The 22,346-nt window shown below is 49.2% G+C and overlaps 1 protein-coding gene across 2 annotated transcripts; it reads right to left on the reverse strand.

The window, feature by feature from the left end:
- Nucleotides 1-6,359: 6,359 nt before the first annotated feature.
- LOC139326889 (COUP transcription factor 2) lies at nucleotides 6,360-16,069 on the reverse strand. Of its 2 annotated transcripts, none has more exons than XM_070956637.1 (3): nucleotides 13,881-16,069; nucleotides 10,780-11,307; nucleotides 6,360-7,009 (listed from the first exon to the last, which is right to left on the reverse strand). In XM_070956637.1, the coding sequence occupies exons 1-3, from the start codon at nucleotides 14,308-14,310 to the stop codon at nucleotides 6,735-6,737; spliced, it is 1,233 nt and encodes a 410-aa protein (XP_070812738.1). In that variant the 5' UTR covers nucleotides 14,311-16,069; the 3' UTR covers nucleotides 6,360-6,734. The 2 variants fall into 2 exon arrangements, with proteins under 2 accessions (XP_070812738.1, XP_070812735.1); XM_070956634.1 differs by having other exon boundaries at nucleotides 10,780-11,328.
- Between the last annotated feature and the right edge of the window lie 6,277 nt (nucleotides 16,070-22,346).

Here is a 22,346-nt window from a genome sequence, read left to right on the forward strand (position 1 = left end):
AGAGGATTTATAACTCGGCCTGGGCACGAGCCGGGGATGACAGACAAACGGGAGAGAAGCGGGGGGTGGGGGGGGGGGGTTGAAAAAAAAATCTGGTTTGTATTAAGGGGAGATCTTAAAGACGGGACGGGGGTTGCTTGCGCGCCTCGTTTCGTGGCTGAACCCCCACCTTTCCCCACCCCCCAAAATCTCCTGCAAAGACACGAAGTTCCCAGGCCTGCCGAGCTGCCTTTCCGGCCCTTGCTAAAAAGTTGCCGACTCGGAGCAGGCGCGCCAGCCAGCCCCAGCCAGCCCCAGCGTTTGTCACCTCCTTAAGCAGAAAGTTATTTACAATCGGGATGCGAGCTGTTTATTCAAGAGGCCTGGCCTGGTCTCGCTGGGCGCTCGATCTCTTCCACCCGCATTCTTCCGGGTATTCGGTTTCCCCACCCCCACCCCTTTGGGGAAATGGGGAAGGGAAGAGGGGCATCCCCCTAACTTGCTCTCTCTCCCCCCACACACACACATTCACACTCACGCACTCACACACACCTAGAGACCTTCCGCTAAGGGTCTCGCCCCTCCCCAGCGAGCCTGCTGGCTTAAAAAAAGAAAAGAAAAGAAAAGAAAAATCGCATTTATTTACTTCTAAAATAAATCTTTCCCCGCCGACGCCAAACGTGTCTAGGCGGATCGCCCTCGCCCTGCGTTCCGCTAGAATAACTCTTAAGGTAAAAGGTGCTCTACGCAACGATTGCCTTCTTTTTATTATTATTATTTTAAAGATTCCCCCCCCTCCAGAAAATGATCGACTCGGAAGACTCTTTACGTTTGCAGAGGAGAAGATATTTCGGGGAGGGGGGGAAAGGGGGTCGCAGACATAGGAAAAATCAGGCCTGGGAGTAGTATATATATATATATATATATATATATATTGTTTTGAAAGGACCAGGTATAAACCTGCCTTTCACTGGACATCTGCATCTGCACGGTGAGAAGTTTAGTAGACCTGGATGGGTTGAAGGCGCCTATGGGCGGGGGGGGGGGGAGGCAGTGAAGGGTGGGGGGTGGGAGGCTGGGGGCAACCCAAGCCTTTGAGGAAGTAAGGTAACTTGGCCCCAAATCTCAGCCCTAAAATAAGAGGCCACCAAGTTAGCGCTTCATTCTAGGAAGCCAAGATACAATGCAGAATTGAGGGTGGGGTGGGTGGAAGGAGGGGGATGAGGGAGAGAGAGAGAGAGAGACGAGGCTCATTCGTCTCTCTGAAGAGAGTACACAGGTCTCGCACCCTTCTAATGAGCATCTTTCGTTCAGAGACGGGGGGGGGAATATCACCCACCCACCCCCGACCCTTCGTCTCCTCGGCATTTGCTATTTTCTTTTAAAAGACACCACTCTGGTCCTTGCTTGAACTAAAACGCCCTTTCTTTGCAACGCGGGGGTCCTGACCCTTCTGTGCCCCCTCCTTAAAAAAAAGGCCACCAAAGCCCAGGGCCCAGGGTCCAGCTTCTGGGCCCCCCTTCCTTTAAGACGGTCCTTCTCGTGTTCTCATCGAAAGCTACAACAACAACAACAAAAACAAAAAACCGGACCCTGCCCGGAGGCGCAAGCGCTCTCGCCCCAACCCCTAACGATCCCAGCAGCAACCTTAGATATTTGGGGAGGGGGGTGTCGGTCGGTTGGGAGGGAGGGAGGGAGGGAGAGAAAGACACATGTCTTTCAAATTGTCCAGCCGGGTGCTTCCTCTTTCATCATAGTAAGAAAATCAAGGGCTTGGGGTAAGGAGACTCGGTTTGATCAAACCGGCGTAATTCAGCCTGGATTTTTTTTTTTTTTCCCGAGATTCAGCGGAGCCTCACTCGGAATTTTTTTCTCCGGGGACCCGAAATAACAGAAGGAATAAAGGAGTTCAGTAGAAGAAGACAAGAGCAGAGGGGCATCTCTAAAGCGCAAAACCGCCCCCCCCACCTCCCTCCCCATCGTCCCCACTTCATCCCTGGGATGGGGTTGGTGGTGGCTTTGGCTATTCGCATCTTCCCAAATTGGGAAAGCCAGGCTTCTCTTCTGGCAGCGGAGGCGTCCTCCTCCAAAGGATGAAAAGAAGAAACGCCCCCAGCCCCCTTTTCCCACCCCGAGCCAGCGTGCAACAAGCCGTGTCCTTCGCTTGCTACCAAGGCCCATCTCTGCTTGGCCTGGCCTGGCCTCAGACTGGGCTCTAAGTAGGCTGGGAAACTGCCCGCAGCTCCTAGCTTTGATGTCCATCCCCGTCGGGGGAAAGGGGAGAAAAAGACCCCGGCCTCCTTTTGACAAGGATGCGGGGTGGTGGAAGCAGGAGAAAAGCTTAGCTTTCTTTTTTGCAACGCCAGGCCAGCGGCTCTCTCTGCCGCCTTCGGATTCCTTAAGGAGACCTCCGGGCTCTTTCTCTGCAAGGCCCTTTGGGGGGGAGGGGGGGACACCATGTTGGGGCAGTTTTTGTTTTTTTGTTTTTTTTGTTTTTTTTCCACGGCAGGGGTGTTTCGCACCGCTCCACTCCGAGTCTCCCCCCAATCCCGGCTCCTGAAAGGATGCCCCGAGCGCTCTCGATTGCTAGCGAGGTCAAGTTGCCCGGAAGATGCCTTTGGAACTCCTAAGCGCCAGGCCTGCGGTGGTAGGAGGTATGGTGTGTGTGGGATGGGGATGAGTGGGGGGTTTGGAGTGCTTGGCCAAGGCTAGGTTTCCCCCTTCCCCTGACCTTTCGGCTTTAGCGGGAAGGGATACTGAGCTGTCTCTAACTCGCCCCTCTCCCCTTCTTTGTGCCGGGGAACTATGGGATGGGGCCAAAGGGAAAGGGGTCCGAATGTAGGGGGGGGGGTCGTGGGGAGGAAGAACAAGTGCAAAATGAGGGTTTCTTTTTACTATGGAGGAAAAGGAGGAGGGAGGAGGAGAGAAAAATAATGAGGAGGAGGAGGAGGAGGAGGAGGAGGAGGAGGAGGAGGAGGAGGAGGAGGAGGAGGAGTAGAAGAAGAAGAAGAAGAAGAAGAAGAAGAAGAAGAAGAAGAAGAAGAAGAAGAAGAAGAAGAAGAAGAAGAAGAAGAGGAGGAGGAGGAGGAGGAAGGAGGAGGAGGAGGAGGAGGAGGAGGAGGAGGAGGAGGAGGAGGAGGAGGAGGAGGAGGAGGAGGAGGAGGAGGAGGAAAGAAGTGCTTTAAAACATCCTGCTTAAAGCTGCTTCTATCCTTTGCTTCTTTCTCCCTCCTTCTCGAAGTGAATTGCTGCCTTCATTTTCCCTTTCATGCAAAACATAAGTTCAAAGGGTGGGGAAGAGAAAATGTTGTCTCTATTTGCCAGCCTTTAAAAAAAAAAATCTTCCCTCAATTTCAACAACCCCCTCCCCCCCCCCTCCAAGCAATGCTTTAGGCATCTCTACCCAACTCTCCATCGTTCAGGTCAATTTCTTGGGATTGGTCACTTGGGGGTCTGGCTTTTGCCCCCAGATCCCAGCAAGCTAAGGAAAACTTTCCTTAAACTGCCCTCAAATGGCCCTTTCTCCAGTGTGGGTTCAAAACCAAGGTGGATCCACCTTAGAGGCTTCTGATTGGCAGGGGACGGATGGCAGAAGAGATGTTCTCATTGAAGAAGCGGTTTACACCCTTGCCAAGGCCCTTCTTCCATGCCTCTTTCAGCCCAAACAACTGGTTTTAAAACGCAGCTTGGAGAGGGGAAGCCAAGAGGATTTACAACCTCCAAGGCACAGAAGTTTGGAGAGCAGGGAAGGAAAGGAAGAGAAGAGTTTGTGTGGGGTTGGCTTGAGTCGAGAGGGCCTTCTCCCTTCTTAAATGAGAGGAAGGCCAAGAAGAAAACTTTGCAAGCAAGGTCTGGGGGGGGGGGGAACGGGCATCAGATCACCAAGGAATGCAACAAAACCCAGCTTCTGAAAATGATGCTAAACCACCAGCTCCTTTACTAAATACCCCCCCCAAGTAGCCCCGTTTTGGAACGGGGGGTGGGGGTGGAGAGAAATCTTCGAAAAAGAATCCGGCTTCACCAGCTGCCCCTTCAGAATCAGGCACAAAGAAGTGCCATCCACCACAACAATATGAAAAAGAAAAAAGAAAAATAGAGAAAGCGCTTTTAAAGGCCATCGGATCAGAAGGGAAGGAAGGGATGGGGGCGAGGTGGGGGGTGGGGGGTTGATATTAGAACTAGAGGCCTAATCAAGCAGAAAATTTGGGCAGGCTGGTTCAAAAGGCCACAGGGCTATATAGGAAAAGCCCCCCCCCCTTTTTGAAACACATCCCATTAAGTTTCAATGCTCACACTGGAGGTTAAGAGGTGTCCTTAAGTACCCTGTTTTGCAGACCCTTCTAGACGGTTTTTTTTAAACACTGTATACCTTTCTCTCTTCCTTACCAAAAAAAAAGGGGGGGAGGGGGAGAAGTTGAACCTATACAAATATTCTCTCCATTGGAAGGAACAATTTCACACCTTAAAATGACCACAAACAATTCCAGACAATGCAGCCCCCCATCGCTTTGCTTCAACCGGATCCGATTAGTTCTACAATTCACATCCATCCTAATATTGTGATCTTTCTCAATTAAATAATAAAACATAATCTAGAGTGACATTTCCTATTTTTTTACACTTCAGGGAAAGAAGTAACTTTTCTTTCTTCTTCTTCTCCCTACTCATTCTGTGAAATTAAATTATTTGTGATGACAGAAGGGGGGAGGGAGGGGAGGGATGACGACTGGCTAAATATGCTCCAGGCAACATTTTGGACATTTAATTTTTGTTTTGTTTTGAAGAAAAAAAAATCTGACTGGTAGAGCTGAATCTCCCTGCCATCACCAATATTTCCTTCCATTCTGCAAATTAAAATAGAACTGCGATCCAAGCTCCCTTTTGACACTGATTTTTGACCAGATCTAAGTAATTCAAAGTATATAAAGAGATGTAAAAACAGTGGCACACTTAAATCACCCATTCCCCACCAGGAGAATTAGGAGAGTCATACAAATGGTCAGATATCAAATAATATTTTAATTTCTGAATACTTTCAATTTTTTTCCTTGGAATATAACACACAAAGACTGGACCAAACAGAGACTGGACCAAACAGTTTTCAGTTATTATAACTTTTACAGTATACAGAAATGTTGCACTTAAAAAAAAACCTTCCGTTTTTTTTTTCTTTAAAACACAAAAAACTGTAAACTCTAAGGTACTGAATCAACCACATTATCTATAAGTGCCAACAGTAGTGTTATTTTTTTTGTCATGCTGAATTCAATGGTTTTTTTTTTCTTTTTCTTTAAAAAAAGGGAAAATATCAACAAGTATTATAATACAAAGAGCTTGCAAATATACAAACAGATAGAGGAACTCGGACAACTAGGCAGAACCCGATTTCATTCAAATTACAAAAAAGTTAACTTTGTGATGAGTCTCTCTGGAATTTCTGTGTACATATATGTATGCATGTTTTTTTTTTTCTTTACCAAAAACCATCTTGTGTCTTGGACACAATCTCCCTCCAAAAAAAATAGCCAATTCCCTTCCAAAAATCATATTTTGCCATATATGCATTTATGTGTTTTTGTGTGTATATGTGTGTGCATTGTATATACATACCACACATACACATCACACAATTGACACATACATCTCCAAGCAGGTTGATCGTGGTTCACTTTAAAAAAAAACCGCTATAATTATAGTTGTTGTAGCTTGAAGCTAAATTTTTGGCTGACCGGATTTAAGTGCGCTTCCATCTTTCTAGAATTATTTTTTTGGGGGGGTGGGGGGGGTGTCTTTATTCCCAATTTTATGATCTTCTCAGAAACCTTTCCAAGACAGTTTTAATTCTTTCAGAACATATACTTTTTAAAGGATACACAGTTCTTTAAAAAAAAAAAAGAAAGAAAGAAAGAAAAGAAAAATGAAACCAAGATTATATCAAAATTATTATAGAACCACAGAATAAACTGGTTTGGAACCAGGATTTCTTTTTTTTTCTTTTTTTTTTAAAAAAAAACCAAAACAAAATCCTATAGGTACACAGACAATGTTGGACAAATCAATAATTTGGAGAGAGAGAGAGAGAGAGAGAGAGAGAGAAAGAGGGAGGGAGGGAAGGAGGGAGGGAGGGGGTGTTTGAGAGAGAGACAGAGAGAGAAAAACAGAGAGGAAGAAAGAGAATTTTTCCCATTATGTTAATTTTCTACAGGTTTGCTTTTTAAAAAATGCACTTTTAGTGAGAGGTTGCATTTCGAAGTTTTAACACCCCCTCAAAAGAAAGAAAGAAAGAAAGAGAAAGAAAGAAAGAAAGAAAGAAAGAAAGAAAGAAAGAAAGATTTTTTTCAAAAGAGAGAGAGAGAGAGAGAGAGAGAGAGAGAGAGAGAGAGAGAGAGAGAGAGAGAGAGAGAGAGAAATAGTAACTTGTGAAAGACAAGGGAATTTTAATGCATTGTGTAAAAAGTCCATTGAACAAGTCTCTCTTTTTTTAAAAAAATCCATAGTCCATTCAAATTATTCTCCTCTCTTCTTTTAGCCAAGATGTGACATCCTTGCTTAACCGAAGGACGTTTACACAACCGCCAGACCCCAATGTCACTCGCCATTCCTCTGTTCCAAATTTTCCATATATATATTTTTTTTTACTTTTTGCTTTTGTTTTGCTTTGTCCAAATTCTCTGATTTGCGGAATTACATGTTCTATTTATTTTTATTTTTCCTCTCTCCAACATATTATTTTTTCCCCCTTTTTTCCTCCCCTCTTATTGGATGGCCATATACGGCCAGTTAAAACTGCTTCCGGATAGTAGCATATCTCTGATAAGGGTTTCTATGGGGGTTTTACCTACCAAACGGACGAAAAACAATTGCTCTATGACCGAGGAAGAGACGGTGCGAAGAGAGGGGAGACGTAACAACAGTTTCCCAAAACGGGTGGGCTGGTTTGGATACTGACTCCTGACGTACTCTTCCAGAGCGCACTGGGACTTCTCTTGTAAACTTTCAACGTGGGCAACATCGGATAGACCACACGCATCTAGAAGAAACGGGAGTTCAAAGAAAAAGAGAGTGGGGAGGGAAGCCATCATCAGTGTTAAATAAGACACGGGTTTTCTTTTAACAAATGGACACACAGAGACAACCCCCCCCCCCCCCCCAAATCTTTGCCACCAATGCAAGCGGTGCTGAATCGACTGCAGTGCCGAGTTGCTATCCTTGTAGGCCCCTGTTCAATATTGGCCACCTTACACCCTGGTTAAAAAGAGGCTTAGGCCAAAGGCCTGAAGATTTTCTCTGGCTCATTTCAGCCCCCAGGTCCTCTTGCACTGGCCGGCCCAGATGAGCTTCCCCCATCCCACCCCGGCCCTCTCACCCTTCCTCCCTTCCACACACCATCCAGCCCCAATCCATTCCAGCTGCACCTGCAATTGAAGATGCTCTTAGCCCCCCCCCCTCGGCGGAACAATCACGGGACTTTCTCCCGAGGAAACCTGTTTTTGAAGCAAGCCAGCTTGCTTTCTTTGAGTGTTTAAAATCGTCCCTCTGTCTGTCTGTGTGTGCTTGATTGAGGAAGACAGCACGCTAAGCACGTGCTGAAGCCCCCCCTCCCGGCAGGGTTGCCGAGGTTTCTAAGTCTTAATTGCCCCCTCCATTCTGAAATTCGGGGGGGGGAGGAGGGAGGGCGGGGAGTCCGTCGCCCTCTCCCCGAACCTGCACAGATTTTTTTTAAAAAATTTTTTTGCATGGTGTTGGGAGAAGGGAAGATGAAAAAACAAAACAAAACCCAACCTTATTGAGAAAAATAAATGATGACCGACAGAATATGAGAGAGTTTTAAAGAAGGTAGGTTCGGAAATTCGCTGTGCTCAGCTTCAGAGAACTGAGCCGAAAGAAAGAAAGGAAGGAAGGAAGGAAGGAAGGAAGGAAGGAAGGAAGGAAGAAAGAAAGAAAGAAAGAAAGAAAGAAAGAAAGAAAGAAAGAAAGAAAGAAAGAAAGAAAGAAAGAAGCGATTCCCTGTAAAAGAGATACCGCAGTTTCTCCTCAGTCTTTGAAAGTGATTTAAGTGGTCCTTTAAAACTGATCTTGTCAGTTTAGCTTATTCAAGGGCAGCCAAGCAGAATCTGATCTCTCTCTTCATTAGAACTGTTTTCTCCCTCTTCCCCTCTGCTGGCTTTAACACACACACACACACACACACACACACACAAATATACTCACCACATATAATATATATAAAAATAAAATAAATACGGTTCCACATTTGACAAGCTAAAAAACAAGGAAAGCCCCCTTTTAATCAAAAGCTGCCTTGAGACTCAGGTTGTGACCTTAGCTGGCTGGGTAAAGTACCAACACATGCATATTTTGAAAGACATTAGAATCCCTGTCCAAGATCTATAGAAAAGGCCCAGGAAGGGAGAAAAAAAAAAGGGACAGAAAGAAAGAAAAAAGAAAGAAAGAAAGAAAAAATCAGATGCCTCTCTGCGGGCTTTCAAATACATGCCAGGCCCTGCGGTATATTAGGGCATCTGAATTGGTCAGTCCCGCATCCGTTTCCGCCCCCTCCTCGTTTTATAACTCCACAAAATCAGATAACAGAAGTTTTTATCTACCTTGCAAAGGCAATTTACATACAGATCCGCATTTTGCAAACAGTCATAAATCTCGCACTTTAAGAGCAAATCCTGCCTTGAAGTGTTTTCCCGGAAAGGGGAACAATATTAATAGCACTAATTGCAATCATAATCATAAATGCGGAAGATAAATTTCTTTGAAGTCATTTTTTTTTTTTTTGGAGAAGGAGAAAGGTAGAGTTTGAAGGGAAAGCCCTAAGATACTTCTCCCTCTCTTAAAAGACACAGAGAGATCCACAGACAGAGAAAGACACTAACTCCACAAACACATCATCACACAGACACACAAACACAACACACAGTCTTCGTTTCTAGAATTGTTTCTGACAACCAGCCACGTTTAGAGCTCAACTGATTTGGGTGGGGAACCAAGATTTGAACAGGGGTAAAAAATGCAATTATGGAAAGCAATAATATATAAAAGGAAGTTCAGGTCATGACCTAAATTTTGGACAAAGTCCAGAAAGGCACTTGGTTTCTCCCAGATCTCCCTTAACACAACAAAAATCTGAATTGTGAGAGTTTATTTTCTCATATAAACTGCGCTTAGCCAGGCCAGTTTCCTGATAGTATGGTTATTTCTATATATATGTGTGTGTGTGCATTTTCACAAGCCTTGCCTGCATGTATACAGGAGTGAACATTTTTTCCTAGGATTATTTGCTATTTAGGAAAGAAGACATTTTCAGATATGACTTCCAACTGCTTTCGCTTGACTATCAGGCAAACATTACAGACCTGATCTCGTGAATTGTTATTGTTATTATTATTATATTACTCCGTGTAGTATAAAAGACAGGGATGATTTGAAATATTTGAGATGTCTTACTCAACCAGGTCGAACCATGGGGCTTATTAGATTTCATCATACCTCCCATTGTTGTTTTATAACTGTAACACTATTTTTATACAGGAGAAAGTTGACACAGAAATATATTCACTCCCTAGTTAGAATTTCCACCCCAGCCCCATCTTTGATGGTTCAAATGGCCTATTTTTCTGTTTTTATGACTTGCTGAAACGGAGAGAGGGAAGCCCTGCCATTTCTGAATTACAGTGGCCTTATTATTATATATTGCAGATATTGATGAAAAAAAAATATGATTAGGAAGATTCGATTCATAGCGAGCTGCGGTTTGGGAAAACAGCGATTTCAAGACGTGTGTCACATAAGCTCACACGTTACATTTTGAACGTATCATATTTTCTAAATTAAGGACAAAACCTGTCTCATTGTTTAGACACGGTTAGTAGGCCAACCGTTGTTATAGTGGAGATTATCTACTCTTAACCACATCTAGGATCGGATCAGGTTTGCTTATGGCAGTCGATGATGGCGGTTGTTGTTATTATTATTACGCTCAGCGGTCTATCTCCTGGCTTGGCGATCTTATTTTGTTTTTGATTTTTTTAAAATTGAAACAAGTTTGTATCATTGTCCCTTTTTTTTTTTTTTTTTTTGCATTGGCTGACCATTGCCGTTTAGCAGCTTGCCGTCTTTTCAATGGTCTCAAAATATGAAGCTGGGATGTTCTGCCTACTGGCACAAAAGGCAGTTTTCTCTGAGCTCAGTGAGACAACTCTAGCGAGTAAATGTCCACACCTCCATGACAGACACACTTCCCATTCAACAGCCAGCCATTCAGAGGGGCTCCATTAAAACAAAAACAAAAAAAACCAGGGCCCTGGAGTAGACCCCACGTCCCTACAATTTATCCCCTTCTCCCACTCTTCGCAATATATACTTTCTCGACTTCTTCCTGCTCTTCTTCTTATTTTTTTTTTTTTAAAAAAAAATTCTCTTCTAATGAAAGAGAAGATAACTTTCCAAACTTTAACCTTAGGCCTGCACAGCTGACACAGATACAGCAGGACGTGTCTCCCCGTCAAGCCATAGCTCTAATCCCCCTGTCTCTCTCCCCCAACCCACAACAAAACGCCCCAGAGTGCTCCCCCTCTCTCTCCCCCTCCCTCTCCCCTTTTCCATTTCTTCCAGGAAAATGGAGAAGAAGGGGAAAGAGGAAGGGGGTGGGGTGAGTGGGGAAAGAAGGCTGGTTTCTGAGGCCCGAATCCCACTGCCCACCAGCGCTGAAAGAACCCCCCCACACACACACACAACCAAGACAGAGACAATCACACACACACCCAGCCCCCAGCAGAGGCCGCCCCCTACCTGAGGTGAAGAGGACAATCGCCTTCAAGCAGCTGTATTCCGCCGAATCCACGTGTAGGGCTTTCAGCTTCTCCACCTGCTCTTGGAAAATGCGTATGTGGTCCATAAAGGCGACCACGCGGTCGGCGGACATGGGCGACGCGTGGAGGCCGGCGGCTGCCAAGAGCGGGGCGACGTGGAGAGGCATGGAGCACTGGGCGGCGTTGAGGACAAACAACTCACTCCAGGTGAGCCTCAGGAGAGCCACCTGGTCGGTGATCTGGAGGTCGGGGAAGAAAGGAATGTTCCGAGCCCATTCCACGGCGCTGAAAAGCATCCGAGCGGCCAACTCACAAATGTTCTCGATGCCCATAATGTTGTTCGGCTGCATGCACTGGCTGCCGAAGCGAGAGGTCGGGTAAGGCTCTGCCCGCAGCAAGAGAGAAATATATCCGGAGAGGTACGAGTGACAGTTCAGGGGGTCCCCGTTGGTTAAGGCGAACTGGCCGTGGGTCGGCTGTGTAGGCGGCATTCTGCCCCGCTGGACGGCTGCAGTAAATAAAAAAGAAACTACAGCAATTAATACCTGCATTGCTAAGGAAGGCTGAGGGTGAGGATGATGATGGTGGTGGTGTTATCAGAACTACAGCTGGCTGGTTTTCTGGGGAGGGGGCAGCAGGGGGGAGATGGAGGGGAGGGGGAATCAAAAGGGAAAGGTCAAGACACGAGACAACCCCTTCTTCCACCGACTGGAAGTAGAAACCTTCACATATTTGTGTGATAGCTGGGAGGGGGGGGAGGAGAGATATCTGGCCGTGGAAGGGGGTCTAAGAATTTTTAGGATTTCAGCCGAGGGGGTGCAAGGCTACGAGGATGACCCCCCACCATCAAGATCTAAGAGCAGCTATTTGGAAACGGCCTCGGGTGAAATTGTCCCACGTTTCCAACCTCCAGTTTTCCTCCTGAAACCTTTTCTCGGCCTTGGCCTTCCTAAGCAGCCCTTTCCTTGCACTTATATATAAAATATATATTTTAAAAATAATCATAATAAAACAAAAATAAAAAAAGGGAAGGAGGGGAAGGAGAAAGATTCGCCAGGCCAAGAGAGAGAGAGAGAGAGAGAGATAAAAGAAAGAAAGAAAGGGAAGAGAAGCGAGAGCCATCTCCAGTGCGGCTTTCGCACTCTCTCTTTCTCAAAACAGGCCGGAGGGAGGGAAGGGGGGGGGGGAAAAGAAAAGAAAGAAAGCAAAATAAATACAATCAAATAAACAATTGCCCGCGGACCGCGGGGGGGGGGGAGGGGGGGAAGGGAGGAGTGGGGAGAAATATAGGTCCTCCAGATCTTATTGTTGTACATTTTTCTCCGCTGCTCCCAGCCGGGGGCGAGAGGAAGCGAGGGGGGCTGCCTGCTGGAAAGCCCGGGGAAGCCCTACAGAAAGTGGGCCTTTGGTTTTGTTCATAAATTTACATGGTGGTGTCAGAGACAGAGAGGCAGAGACAGAGAGACAGAGGCAGAGAGAGAGAGAGAGAGAAAATGAAAAAAAGCCGAGATTCACGGCAAAGAAAGCCGAATCAAGGCAGGCTAAGCGTGGGGTGGGAGGGGGGGGCTTGCCTGCAGCCTGACCCCCGAAGGTTTCCCAAAGCCGCCAAGACCCTCTTCGAAGCTGCTTTCACACACACACACACACACACACACAAAAACAAAAAAGAAACACTCAACCCCGGGCGCCTGAGAAGAGTGGAAGAGGGCGCGCTACGCCATTAAACAAGAAACCCGCGGCTCGCCTTTCGCTCGCCGAGCTTTCTCGCCGCGGCGCTCCATCTTGCGAAAAAGAAACAGAAACCGAGAATGAAAATAACAATCAGCATCAGCAGCCTCGTACAAATCAAAATAAAAATCCCCGCCCCCGATGCTTCGATCCCCTTTCAGGCTTTTCAAGGCTGCCGAGGTCTCGGTTTCCTTTCCAGAGCTTCGCGTCTTTCACTCCCACCTCCCCCAAAACACACTCCGACCCCGGCTTCCCCCCGTCTGGGCTCACGCAACGCCTCCCCTCCGCTTCCGAACCAGAGACAGAAAAAAAAAGCGCTATTTCTTAAGCAAGAGAAACGGGGTGGGGGTGGGGGGAAACCTTTTTAAGGGTCATCTTCCCAAGGCCGAAAAAAGGACCTCGTGGAAGCAAAGCGAGACCTCCTCCGGAACTCCAGGGAGAGAGCCGAGGAAAAGCGAGTGGAACCTGCCGGAATTCCGAACGGAAGAAGCCCCGATCGGAAAGCTCTCCGGCGAGTGGATCGATCGATCCCGGGATTTTATTTATGGGTTAGGGTTATTTACAGAGTAGGAACCGAAAGGAAGAAGGCTGAGGGGTAAGGGAAGGAGGGACGGGGTGTTGTGTGTGTGTGTGAGAGAGAGAGAGAGAGAACAAGGGAAAGAAGTTTACGTAGCTGAGATTTTCCGGAGCTCCCTGTGTTGGGGAGACTGAGCCCCCCCACTTTCTCAGCCTTTTTTTTTTTAAAAAAAAAAACTGGTTTCCTTTCCCGGGATCTATCCCAGCTACGGGAGACCCCCGACCCATTTCCAGGAGGATGGGAAGCGGGAGGAGAGAGCGAGGAAAGTTGTTTTGGTTTAGGGTCGGCAGTCTAAGGAAAGCCATTTTAGTCCTTCCAACACCCCCCTCCTAACCCCGAACCCAGAAACTCAAGGCGGTTTTCTCACCCCTCGCCTCATTTCCTCCCACTCAGGAGAACAAATGAAGCCCAGACCAGGGCTTTTTTAAAAAAAAGAAGGAAAGAAAGAAGGGAGGAAGGAAGGAAAGAAAGAAAGAAAGAAAGAAAGAAAGAAAGAAAGAAAGAAAGAAAGAAAGAAAGAAAGAAAGAAAGAAAGAAAGAAAGAAAGAAAGAAAGAAAGAAAGAAAGAAAGAAAGAACTACCAGCACCTCCACTTTGTCCGCCAAAACAAAATGTAGTTTTCTTTTTTTAAAAAAAAATCAAGCCTCCAGACCTCCCTCCGCAGGCTGGATTTCAGTTTTTAGGGGACCCTTCATACCGGGAGGGGCTACTATCCCTGCCTCGACTGCCCTCCCCGCCGACGGGTGAGAAATGGAAAACAAATGAAATTCCAATACCTTCCCGTCTCATGCCAACCTTCAGGCATTTCTTGAGGCGACAATATTGGCATTGGTTGCGGTGATGCTGGTCAATGGGGCAGTTCCGGTTCGCGCGGCACGTGTAGCTGAGGTTCCTCCGGACGCTCCGCTTGAAGAAACTCTTGCAGCCTTCACACGTAAATTGCCCGTAGTGTTTGCCGCTGGATTTGTCCCCGCACACCACGCATTCGATGTGCTGTTGCTGCTGTTGTTTCTCTCCTTGGTTTTGCTGGCTGCCCGGGGTGGTTTGAGCCGGGGTGCTGGGGGGCCCACCTTGGCCCGGCGTCTGTGGGGTGTGTGGGGCGCCCGTGGGGGCTCCCGGCACAGGGGGAGCTTGCGAAGGCTGCGTTCCTTGCGGGCCGGTCACATCGTCCTGCGGGTCTCGCCAGGCGCCCACTACCATTGCCATATCTAAGGGACACCGTGGCCAAATCGCGCGCCCCCCCGTCGCTTCCTGTGGCCGCCGGATCCGCTCCTCCGGCCGGTTGCGCCTGCCGTTGGAGCCGGAGCGAGCTGTGGCGGTCTAAAAAGAAAAAGTGGGAGGGGGTGTTGTCCACTTTTATATTAGTTTATTTGCTCTCCCCCTCCAGCCTTTTTTCCCCTCTCTCTCGCAGTTCACGTTGGCAAGTTGTTCTTGATTTTTCTTGGCTTGGGAAGTTGCTCTGGAGGAGAAGGCAGCGCGTAGTCAATCGGCGATGGTGCTGGTTTTCTTTTAAATTTTCCCCTCTCTCGCTCTCTGGTTGGGTTCTTTCTCCCTTCCTTTTGCCGGTCCTTTCGTTCAGTTTAATTTAATGCTTTGGATGGAAGGAGAAGGGGGGGATGGTAGGAAAAAAAAATCTCGGACGGCTCTTCCGCCCCCCCCCCTTCCCGGTACAATTGCAAAAATAGTAAATAAAATGCGGGAAGGAGACACGCACTCACGCACGCAGCAGGCAGGCAAGGCAGGCACCCGAAAGTGGGGTTGAGAAAAGGAAAGGGGGAACGCGGACGAGTGGACCAGAGGGGGGGAAAAGAAAAAAGAAAAAGAAGAAAAAAGAGGCGAGGAGGAGGAGGAAGAGGAGGAAAGCGCGAGGCGATTGTCTCTTAGCAAAAGGGGAAGAAAAGTAAAAAAAAAAATTACAAAAGGGGAACGGCTGGGGAGAGAGAGAGAGAAGAGAGAGAGAGAGAGAGAGAGCGGTTCCCTTCAAAGATCTCTCCCTCCCTCTCTCTCTTGAAGCCGACCCGAGTTGCAAGAACAGAGGCGGGGGTCTGGGGGCCAGATCCAGCGAAGCCCGCAGTCAGCCATTCAGAAAAGCCATGGAAAGCAAAGCCAGGCGAAAGCCAGCAGCAGCAGCTCGCAGGAGGCGCAGGCGAGCCCAGAAAGAAATCCCACGCTCGGCACGCCGGCCCTGCTCCTGGCGGGGTTTCGATCAGATGCCCCGCTCGGAGTTTGGCGAAGCTGTAGAAACATCAACCGGGGAAGAGAAGGAGGAGGAGGAGGAGGAGAGAGAGAGAGAGGGAGCGAGAGGGAGACGGGGCGGGCGGGGGGTGGGGAGGGGGGGTGGGGGGGGGACTGAAAGGAACCAAACAAAAACCACACGCGCGCGCGCGCTCCCACTCACACACGCACCCTCCACGCGCTCACGCACCCGCGCGCGCTCTCAGCCCCCCACACACACTCACACAGACACGCATCCCCTCTTCCTCCCTCTCTTCCCTTCCCCAAAAATCGGAAGTCTCTCCCGGCGTCTTCTCTCTCTCTCTCTCCTGCGCTCGGCTTCGCTCCTTTTTTTTTTTTTTTTTTTTTTTTGCCGTCGGCTGCTTCCCCTTCTTCTTCTCTTTTCTTTCTCCTCCTCCCGGTTCTTCTTTCTTTCCTTTTTCCTCGCCTCTTTCCTTTCCTCCTCCTCCTCCTCCTTTTCCTCCGCGGCTGCGGCTACTCCGGCTCTCGTTCCCTTTTCCTCCTCCTCCTCCTTCCTCCTCCTTCTTTTTCTCCTCCTCCTCCTCCTCCTCCTCCTCCTCCTCTTTTCCCTGCTGCCGCGGCCGCCGCTGCTGTCGTCGCCGCCGCCGCCGCCGCCGCTTTGCCCGCGCCTTATGCTACTCCCGTTTCTTTCGCAAGTGGGTCTCTTTAGCAAATCTGCTTCCTCGCACAACACATGGGGCGATAAGGGGAGGAGGAGGAGGAGAGGGAAGGGGGGAGGGCGGGAGGGCGGGAGGCGGCGGGGCTGGAGGCGGAGGAGGAGGAGGAGGAGGAGGAGGAGAGAGGATCGGGGGAGGGAGGGAGCTCGAGCGAGCGAGCCAGCCGGCTAAGGGGGGCAAACCGGCGTGAACTCTCTCCCAGGCTTAGAAACCCCCCAGCCGGGGAGAGAGAGACCGATAAAAAGACGGCAGGAGGAAGAGGCGAGGGGGCTGGACTCGGGTGCCGAGGGCGGGGGGGGGGGGAAAGCACCCCAGAGAGGAGGAAGGGAGGAGAAAAGAGGCAGAAAGGGAGGGGGGGGTTTAATAATAAATAGCAAGGGGCAATATGTATAGCTCTCTATGCACCGGGGTTTGGCATGCATGTGAAAGTAGGAATCGCGGGGTGGGGAAGGTGGCCGGGTTGGGGTGAGTGGGGGGGGGTGGGGGGCGGAGAGAAAGAGAGCAGGAAGACAAGAGATTGCAAAAGCGGGGAGGGGAAAGAGAGAGAGAGAGAGAGAGAGAGGGAGGGAGGGAGGGGAGGGAGAGAGGGAGGAGGGGGGCGATTGCACAGCCCCTCCGAGCAATACCAGCGCCAGAGGCGATTTTTAATAAAATAATAATAATAATAATACTAATAAAAGAGGGAGGGGAGGAAAGAGGAAAGAGGGAGAAGAACAAAAAAAAGAAAGAAAGAAAGAAAGAAGAAAGAAAGAAAGAGAAAAAAGAGGAGGGGGAGGCCAGAATCCCAGGGATGCAATATGCGGGAGAGGAGGAAGAAGGGAGGAGGAGGAGGAGGAGAGGAGGAAGGGGGGGAGCTAAAGGAGTGAATGCGATTGATAGGAGACCGGCTGGGGCGAGCGGCGGAGGCTTTTCTCCGCGCTCAGCTCACCCAGCTCTCTATATAGTGAACTTTGACACCGCGGCTGCAACTTAGCACACGTTGCCATGGCGACCGCTCGCCTTATAAGGCAAGAGGCTGCCTTTGACTGGTCAAAAGCTCGCGGACCTCCCCTCGCCCCTCATTGGGCAGTTTAGCCTTGTGCGGGGCTGGGGGGGGTGGGGTGGGGGGGAATGGCTTGGGAAGGCCCCGGCAAAAGTCCGCGCGGTCCTAAAGCGAGTCCTTTTCGGCTCCATCCCTCGACACTCTCACTCTCTCCCGCCTCCCTTCCCTCTCTCTCCCCCCCCCGCTTTTCCATCCATCGCTCTGAACCGTCTGTCTCCGTCTGTTTGTCTGTTTGTCTGACTTCGTTTTTTTCTTTCTTTTTCTTTTAATTTTTCCCCCCTTCCCTTTCCTTCCTTTTTTCCATCCCTTCCAACTCCTTCTTCCCAATTTTTTAAAGTGAGATATTGGAACAACAGTTAAGATGAGGAGAGTGCATCATCATCATTATTATTAGTGGTAGTAGTAGTAGTAGTAGTAGTATCACAGTAGGACATGATCCCTCTTTTATGGTCACGTGGATTGTTTTTGTGGGAGACCCTGAACTTGGTTTTGAAGCTGGGATTTGAACACAGGTGCGTGTGCCTTAAGGCAAAATGTTGTCAGATCAGGGGTTGCGGTCCTCACGCCTTGAGGCTGAACAGAGGGGGAAAGATGGGGAATTTTGGGAATATTGGAGGGGGGGGATGAGAATCCCATTTGGGCTACAGTGGGAATTTAATTATACCTGGGAAAAAAGATTTGAATCAACATTTTGCACCACTAAGAATCACTTCAATGCTGAAATCCCCCATTTAGATCCATTGCGGATTACAGTTCTACAGGTAACAAGAGGGTGAACTTTTGAATCACCTGACACCTCCCAGGGTAAGGATAATAATCATAATGCAACCAACCATAGTGATAATAACACGGCCCGACCTCTTTAATAAAGTGAAACACTTATAAGTCTCTTTAATATTCTCACCGCTGATCTTGCGGTTTGCCCAGACTTTAAAAAAAAAGTCTAACTTGATCTCACTGTCTGAGCCAAGCAGTTTAAAACTGGATTTCCAAGCTTGAACATTTTACGAAATTCTTCCTCTCTTAGGTTAAAGCTCTGCTTTCTTTTTAAACTCTGGGACAAGATTGATCCTTCCCTAAAGGTAGAGAGAAACCCAGCCTAGTTTTTCTTCTTCTGCAGGACCAATTAACTCAACACAGAGAGAATCGGAGGGAGGCGATGGTGGCGGCCAACTTTAGAACAGTGACCTTAAACTTCAGGGTTCTCGTGAGATCCCTGCCATTCTTCTCTGCCACACCGATGATGATGATGATGATGATGATGATGATGATGATGATGATGATGATGATCTCTAACTTTTATGACTTTTGCTCCACGTTTCTTTCTCTCTCACACACACATAAGAATGCCTTAGTAACAAAAATGCCTGCACCCATTTCAGGGTGCTGCTCTGTCTCCCAAAAGAAGAGGCTTCATACCCAGATACCTGTCCTGGGCCAAGGCAAGGAGAACAGAAGGGGGGGGGGGAATAGGACCAAGCAGGATTTTACTCCCAAGAAAACACGCTTAAAAACCACAGAAGGGGCAAAATTTCAGAGATGCGTCCCTTGCCTCCTGTTCACACGATTCATTTCTGCCTCTTAACCAAGTCGCCTTTATTTTTAAGTCGCCACAAAAACCCAGAGCAAACAAAATCGCCGCACCGAAAGGAAACACCTCAGTGTTACGAGGGATGTCCAGAACAACTCAATTAGTTTTTTTTAAATTAAATTAAATTAAATTTTACAGTCTGAGTTGAAGGGAACCACTCCAACCTCCCAGCGATCCGTAGAAATCCAGACCTAAGAAGGGACATGGATCCAGTTTACCAATCTCGGCAAAGAAACCCCTTTTTCCGAGAAGGCAAACAAACCAATAAGTAAATAAAAAAGTCTATGTAGGGTTAGCATTGGACCGGAAAAGAGAGGATAGACCCCCGGTATAAATATATAACCTGTGCAATGCGGGTGCATAGGGATGCGGGGGCGGACGTGATGGATACGTACACACATATAAACACACGGAGAGCAATCTGTACGAACATATTTGTGTGTTTGTGTGTCTGCTGAATATACTATATAAATGTCTGTGTATTTGGAGAAACGGAGGGTAAGTTACACGCGTTCGAAGGGAGCAACAAAATCTCGAGAGTTCGGGGTCCCGCAACGACACTCCGCATTTGTCCCTAATGCAATCTTACGACCTCATTTCCTCTCTTCATAATACACCTTTTTTTTTGTATTTGGGGGGTGTGATGGAGAGGGGACAGCAGAAAGAAAGGCTGCTATTAAAGAGCTGGCAGGTGTGTGGAGGGAAGTCAGGAAAAATGGAAATATGAACCTGTGTTCGCTTTCTGGCCCAGTTGGAAATTCCGCCATGCTTGGCCCTTTCCTCTGATCAATTTCGAGGCGAGGGTGAAAAGCCCCCCCCCTCTTTCTCCCCGGTGCAAAAATCGCCGAGCCCGTCGGGTGGCGCTTAGCGCCTGGGCCCTCTTTCCCGACCTCTCAGCGCACATAAGAAACACGGCTGCTTCTATGCGCGCACACAGGTTGCGTTCACACAACAAGCTTAAAGCAGGTCAGAGAGAGATTAGCGGCTGGGCTGGGGGCATATGAGGGGCTAACTTGTGCTAACCTTGTATGCGCGGGGAGGGGGAGGGGGGGCACGGCCGGGGGCGAACCCAGACCGCTGGGTTAGGGAATACCCAGGGCCGATTCCTCCAGGCGGGTTAACTTCAGTCGCCAGGTGGACCTGTTGCCGGTGAAACCCGGCCAGCGAGAAGCCGCAGTAACCGAGCTGGGGAAGGTCCCCGGTCTCTCGCAACCTCTGCGAGGAAGGGTCTGGATTTCCCTCGCGCGACTTCTTGCAGGCAGGATCGGCCCGAAGAAGCCAGCAGGGGGGAAATGAACAGCACACCGAGAGCCGGGTATCTTTTTCCCCCAGCACAAAGGGGACGAGAGAAAGAAGGGGGGGGAGAGAGCGAACGAGAGAGACGGGCTAGGGAGAAGGGCGGGCGTGCGGCTTTGTCCCGTGTGGAGTTTTTCTGGACCCGCGCGGAAGAGAAACGCATTTACCACGGAAAGGGGACGCGCGGAGAAAAAGGGAGCTGCCCAAGCAGATCCAGCGACGGAGCGCCGATCCCTTTCCCTTCTCTTCCAAAGCGCTGTCGGTGTTGCCACCGGCCGAGGATGTTGGCCGGGCGCAGCGGCGGCTGGAATACCTAGCCGGCGGGCAGGCGGGGGGAGAGTTAGGGCTAGCCGCAGGTAGCCCGCGTGGCATGTGAAAGGAGACTCGTCCGAGCGCGCAGAAATCAGGGGATAACTCAGTTATCTGGGATCCCTCGAGGAACCGGCTGAACCCGGGTCCTCGAAGGCTGACCGTTGCAAGGAAGGAAACTAAGTTCGTGGCCGGGACCCCCGCTTTTACGTTCCACCCTGAGGATGTTCTAGAAGGCGGACTATTAGTACTAACTTTGGGTGGTGGTGACAGGCGACGAACGCCGGCAGTTGGAGTAAAGAAGAAGTACGTTCATCTGCCCGTTTGAAAAACTGGAGTTCGGGGCCGGAGAAATGGAAGGGGGGGGGGGTGTATGATAACAAACTGAACCAAGACGAAATAGGGGAGAGAGAGGGGGCAGAGACAGGAGAAAGGAACAAAGCCAAACTAAAGCAAAGCCAAAAAAGAAGAAGAAGAAAAAGTTGAGAAGGGGGAAATCTCTTTCTCTTTGTTTCGGGCCTTTTCTCTCCTTCTTTCTCTCCCCTGCCGGGCCTGTATGTGGGTGGTAATTCGGAGCGGTCCCGTCCTTCTCGGCCGTTCTTTTTTTGGGGGGCAGCTCTAGCTGGAAGAAGGCTGCTTCCTCCTTGGCCCTCTGGCCGTTTCCCTTTCCCTCCCAGCTTCACCCGAAAGACCCTCGAAGAGTATGTGAGTGTGAAAGTGGCCCACCCTGCGTAGCTCTGATCTTTCAAGTCTATGTAATTATTTTTAAAACCGTTGGGCTAGCTAGTGGCACTTTTGGGGGGGGGGTGAAACCCCCCAAGGACTGCCAAAGCGGGACTTTTTGGAAAAAAAATTACAGTGCGAAATTAGAACATATGCTGGCAAGAGAGCGAGAAGGGACGGCGAGGGAGAAAGGACGCACCAGAGAAGGGGAGAGAGGGAGGGAGAGAGGGAGGGAGGGAGGGAGAGAGAAAGAGAGAGAGATGGAGGGGGAGAGAAAAGAGGGAAAGAGAAAGGATAGATATTGGGGAGGGGGGGGCAAAGAAGCTGGCTGAGAGACACCAGAAGTACAGTATGCGCCTGCCCCCTAGCGAAAGTCTATCTCTGGCATTAAAAAAAAAAAAAAACAACCCTCAACTTTCAAAGAAATACGCGGCTCTTAAAGTGAAAGGTGCTTGTTGGGGTGGGGGGGTGGGGGTGAATTTGCACGCGGAGCCAGGCTAACTAGACAGACGGACGGACGTGGGGGGAGGGGGGGCAGAGTGAGAGGAGCAGAGGAACCGCGGCAGAGAAACTTGTCGAGTTTTTAAACTCTCCTTGGTTTCTCTGCTCATCCCCATCCCTTCGCCACCCCACCCCCACCCCCGCCGGACCTTGAATTTATCCAGGGACAGGTTGCGTTGACCCTCCGGACTTCGATCGAGCTTTCTTGAAGCTTCTGGGAAAAAAAGCCTTTTCTTTTAAAGGGAGGGGCGAGGGGTGAGAAGGGATGAGTGCGGGGATATCCCCCCCCCACCTCCCCCGTTCCTTTTACAGGGCAGAAGGGGGAGGATGAGTGTGTATTTCTTGGCTGCAGGGGCAGGGTGTCTCTTTTCCAAGCCCTATTTTTTTTGTTTGTTTGTTTAAAATGACACCGGCGTGATGGTGATTTTTAATTCCTCTCCCCCCCCTCCCCGAGTTCCACGCAGCACGCAGACGCGCGCCCAAGATTCACACGCGCGCACACGCGCACACCCAGAGTTGGAAGGGGCCAAACAAAAACTTTGCGCCCGAATCTTGGACCCGAGCACGGATTCCTGCTGGCGACGGTGAGTACCCCCTATTCGTGATATTATCAGAAACTCTAAGCGAGGGAGGGGTTGTCGGCTGGGGTTTGGGGAAAGGAACTTGTTGGGGGGTGCGGGGCGGAATAAAATAAAACCAAAGCTATTCCTGTAAAAAAAAAAAGAAGGAAAACAACAACAACAATCCCCAACTCAGCCTGCACGTGGTTACAATCTGGGAGACGAATTCTTGCCTTCGGATTCCCTCCACCCCACCCCATCCCACCCCCGCCCCAGGCGCTCCTCTTCGTTCAAATCTTCGCTCAAAC

The sequence above is a fragment of the Pituophis catenifer genome, unplaced genomic scaffold (assembly GCF_029215685.1).
Source record: "Pituophis catenifer annectens isolate HBS135680 unplaced genomic scaffold, rPitCat1.0.hap2 SCAF_286, whole genome shotgun sequence".
Lineage (NCBI taxonomy): Eukaryota > Metazoa > Chordata > Lepidosauria > Squamata > Colubridae > Pituophis > Pituophis catenifer.

Excerpts from the sequence above, each read along its gene's own strand:
- LOC139326889 (XM_070956634.1), bottom strand. The coding sequence starts at position 14,310 with ATGGCAATGGTAGTGGGCGCCTGGCGAGACCCGCAGGACGATGTGACC. Across the intron at positions 11,329-13,880 it reads GGTTGGCATGAGACGGGAAG|TTTCTTTTTTATTTACTGCA; the intron begins GTATTGGAATTT and ends TAATTGCTGTAG. Across the intron at positions 7,010-10,779 it reads GATTGTCCTCTTCACCTCAG|ATGCGTGTGGTCTATCCGAT; the intron begins GTAGGGGGCGGC and ends CGTTTCTTCTAG.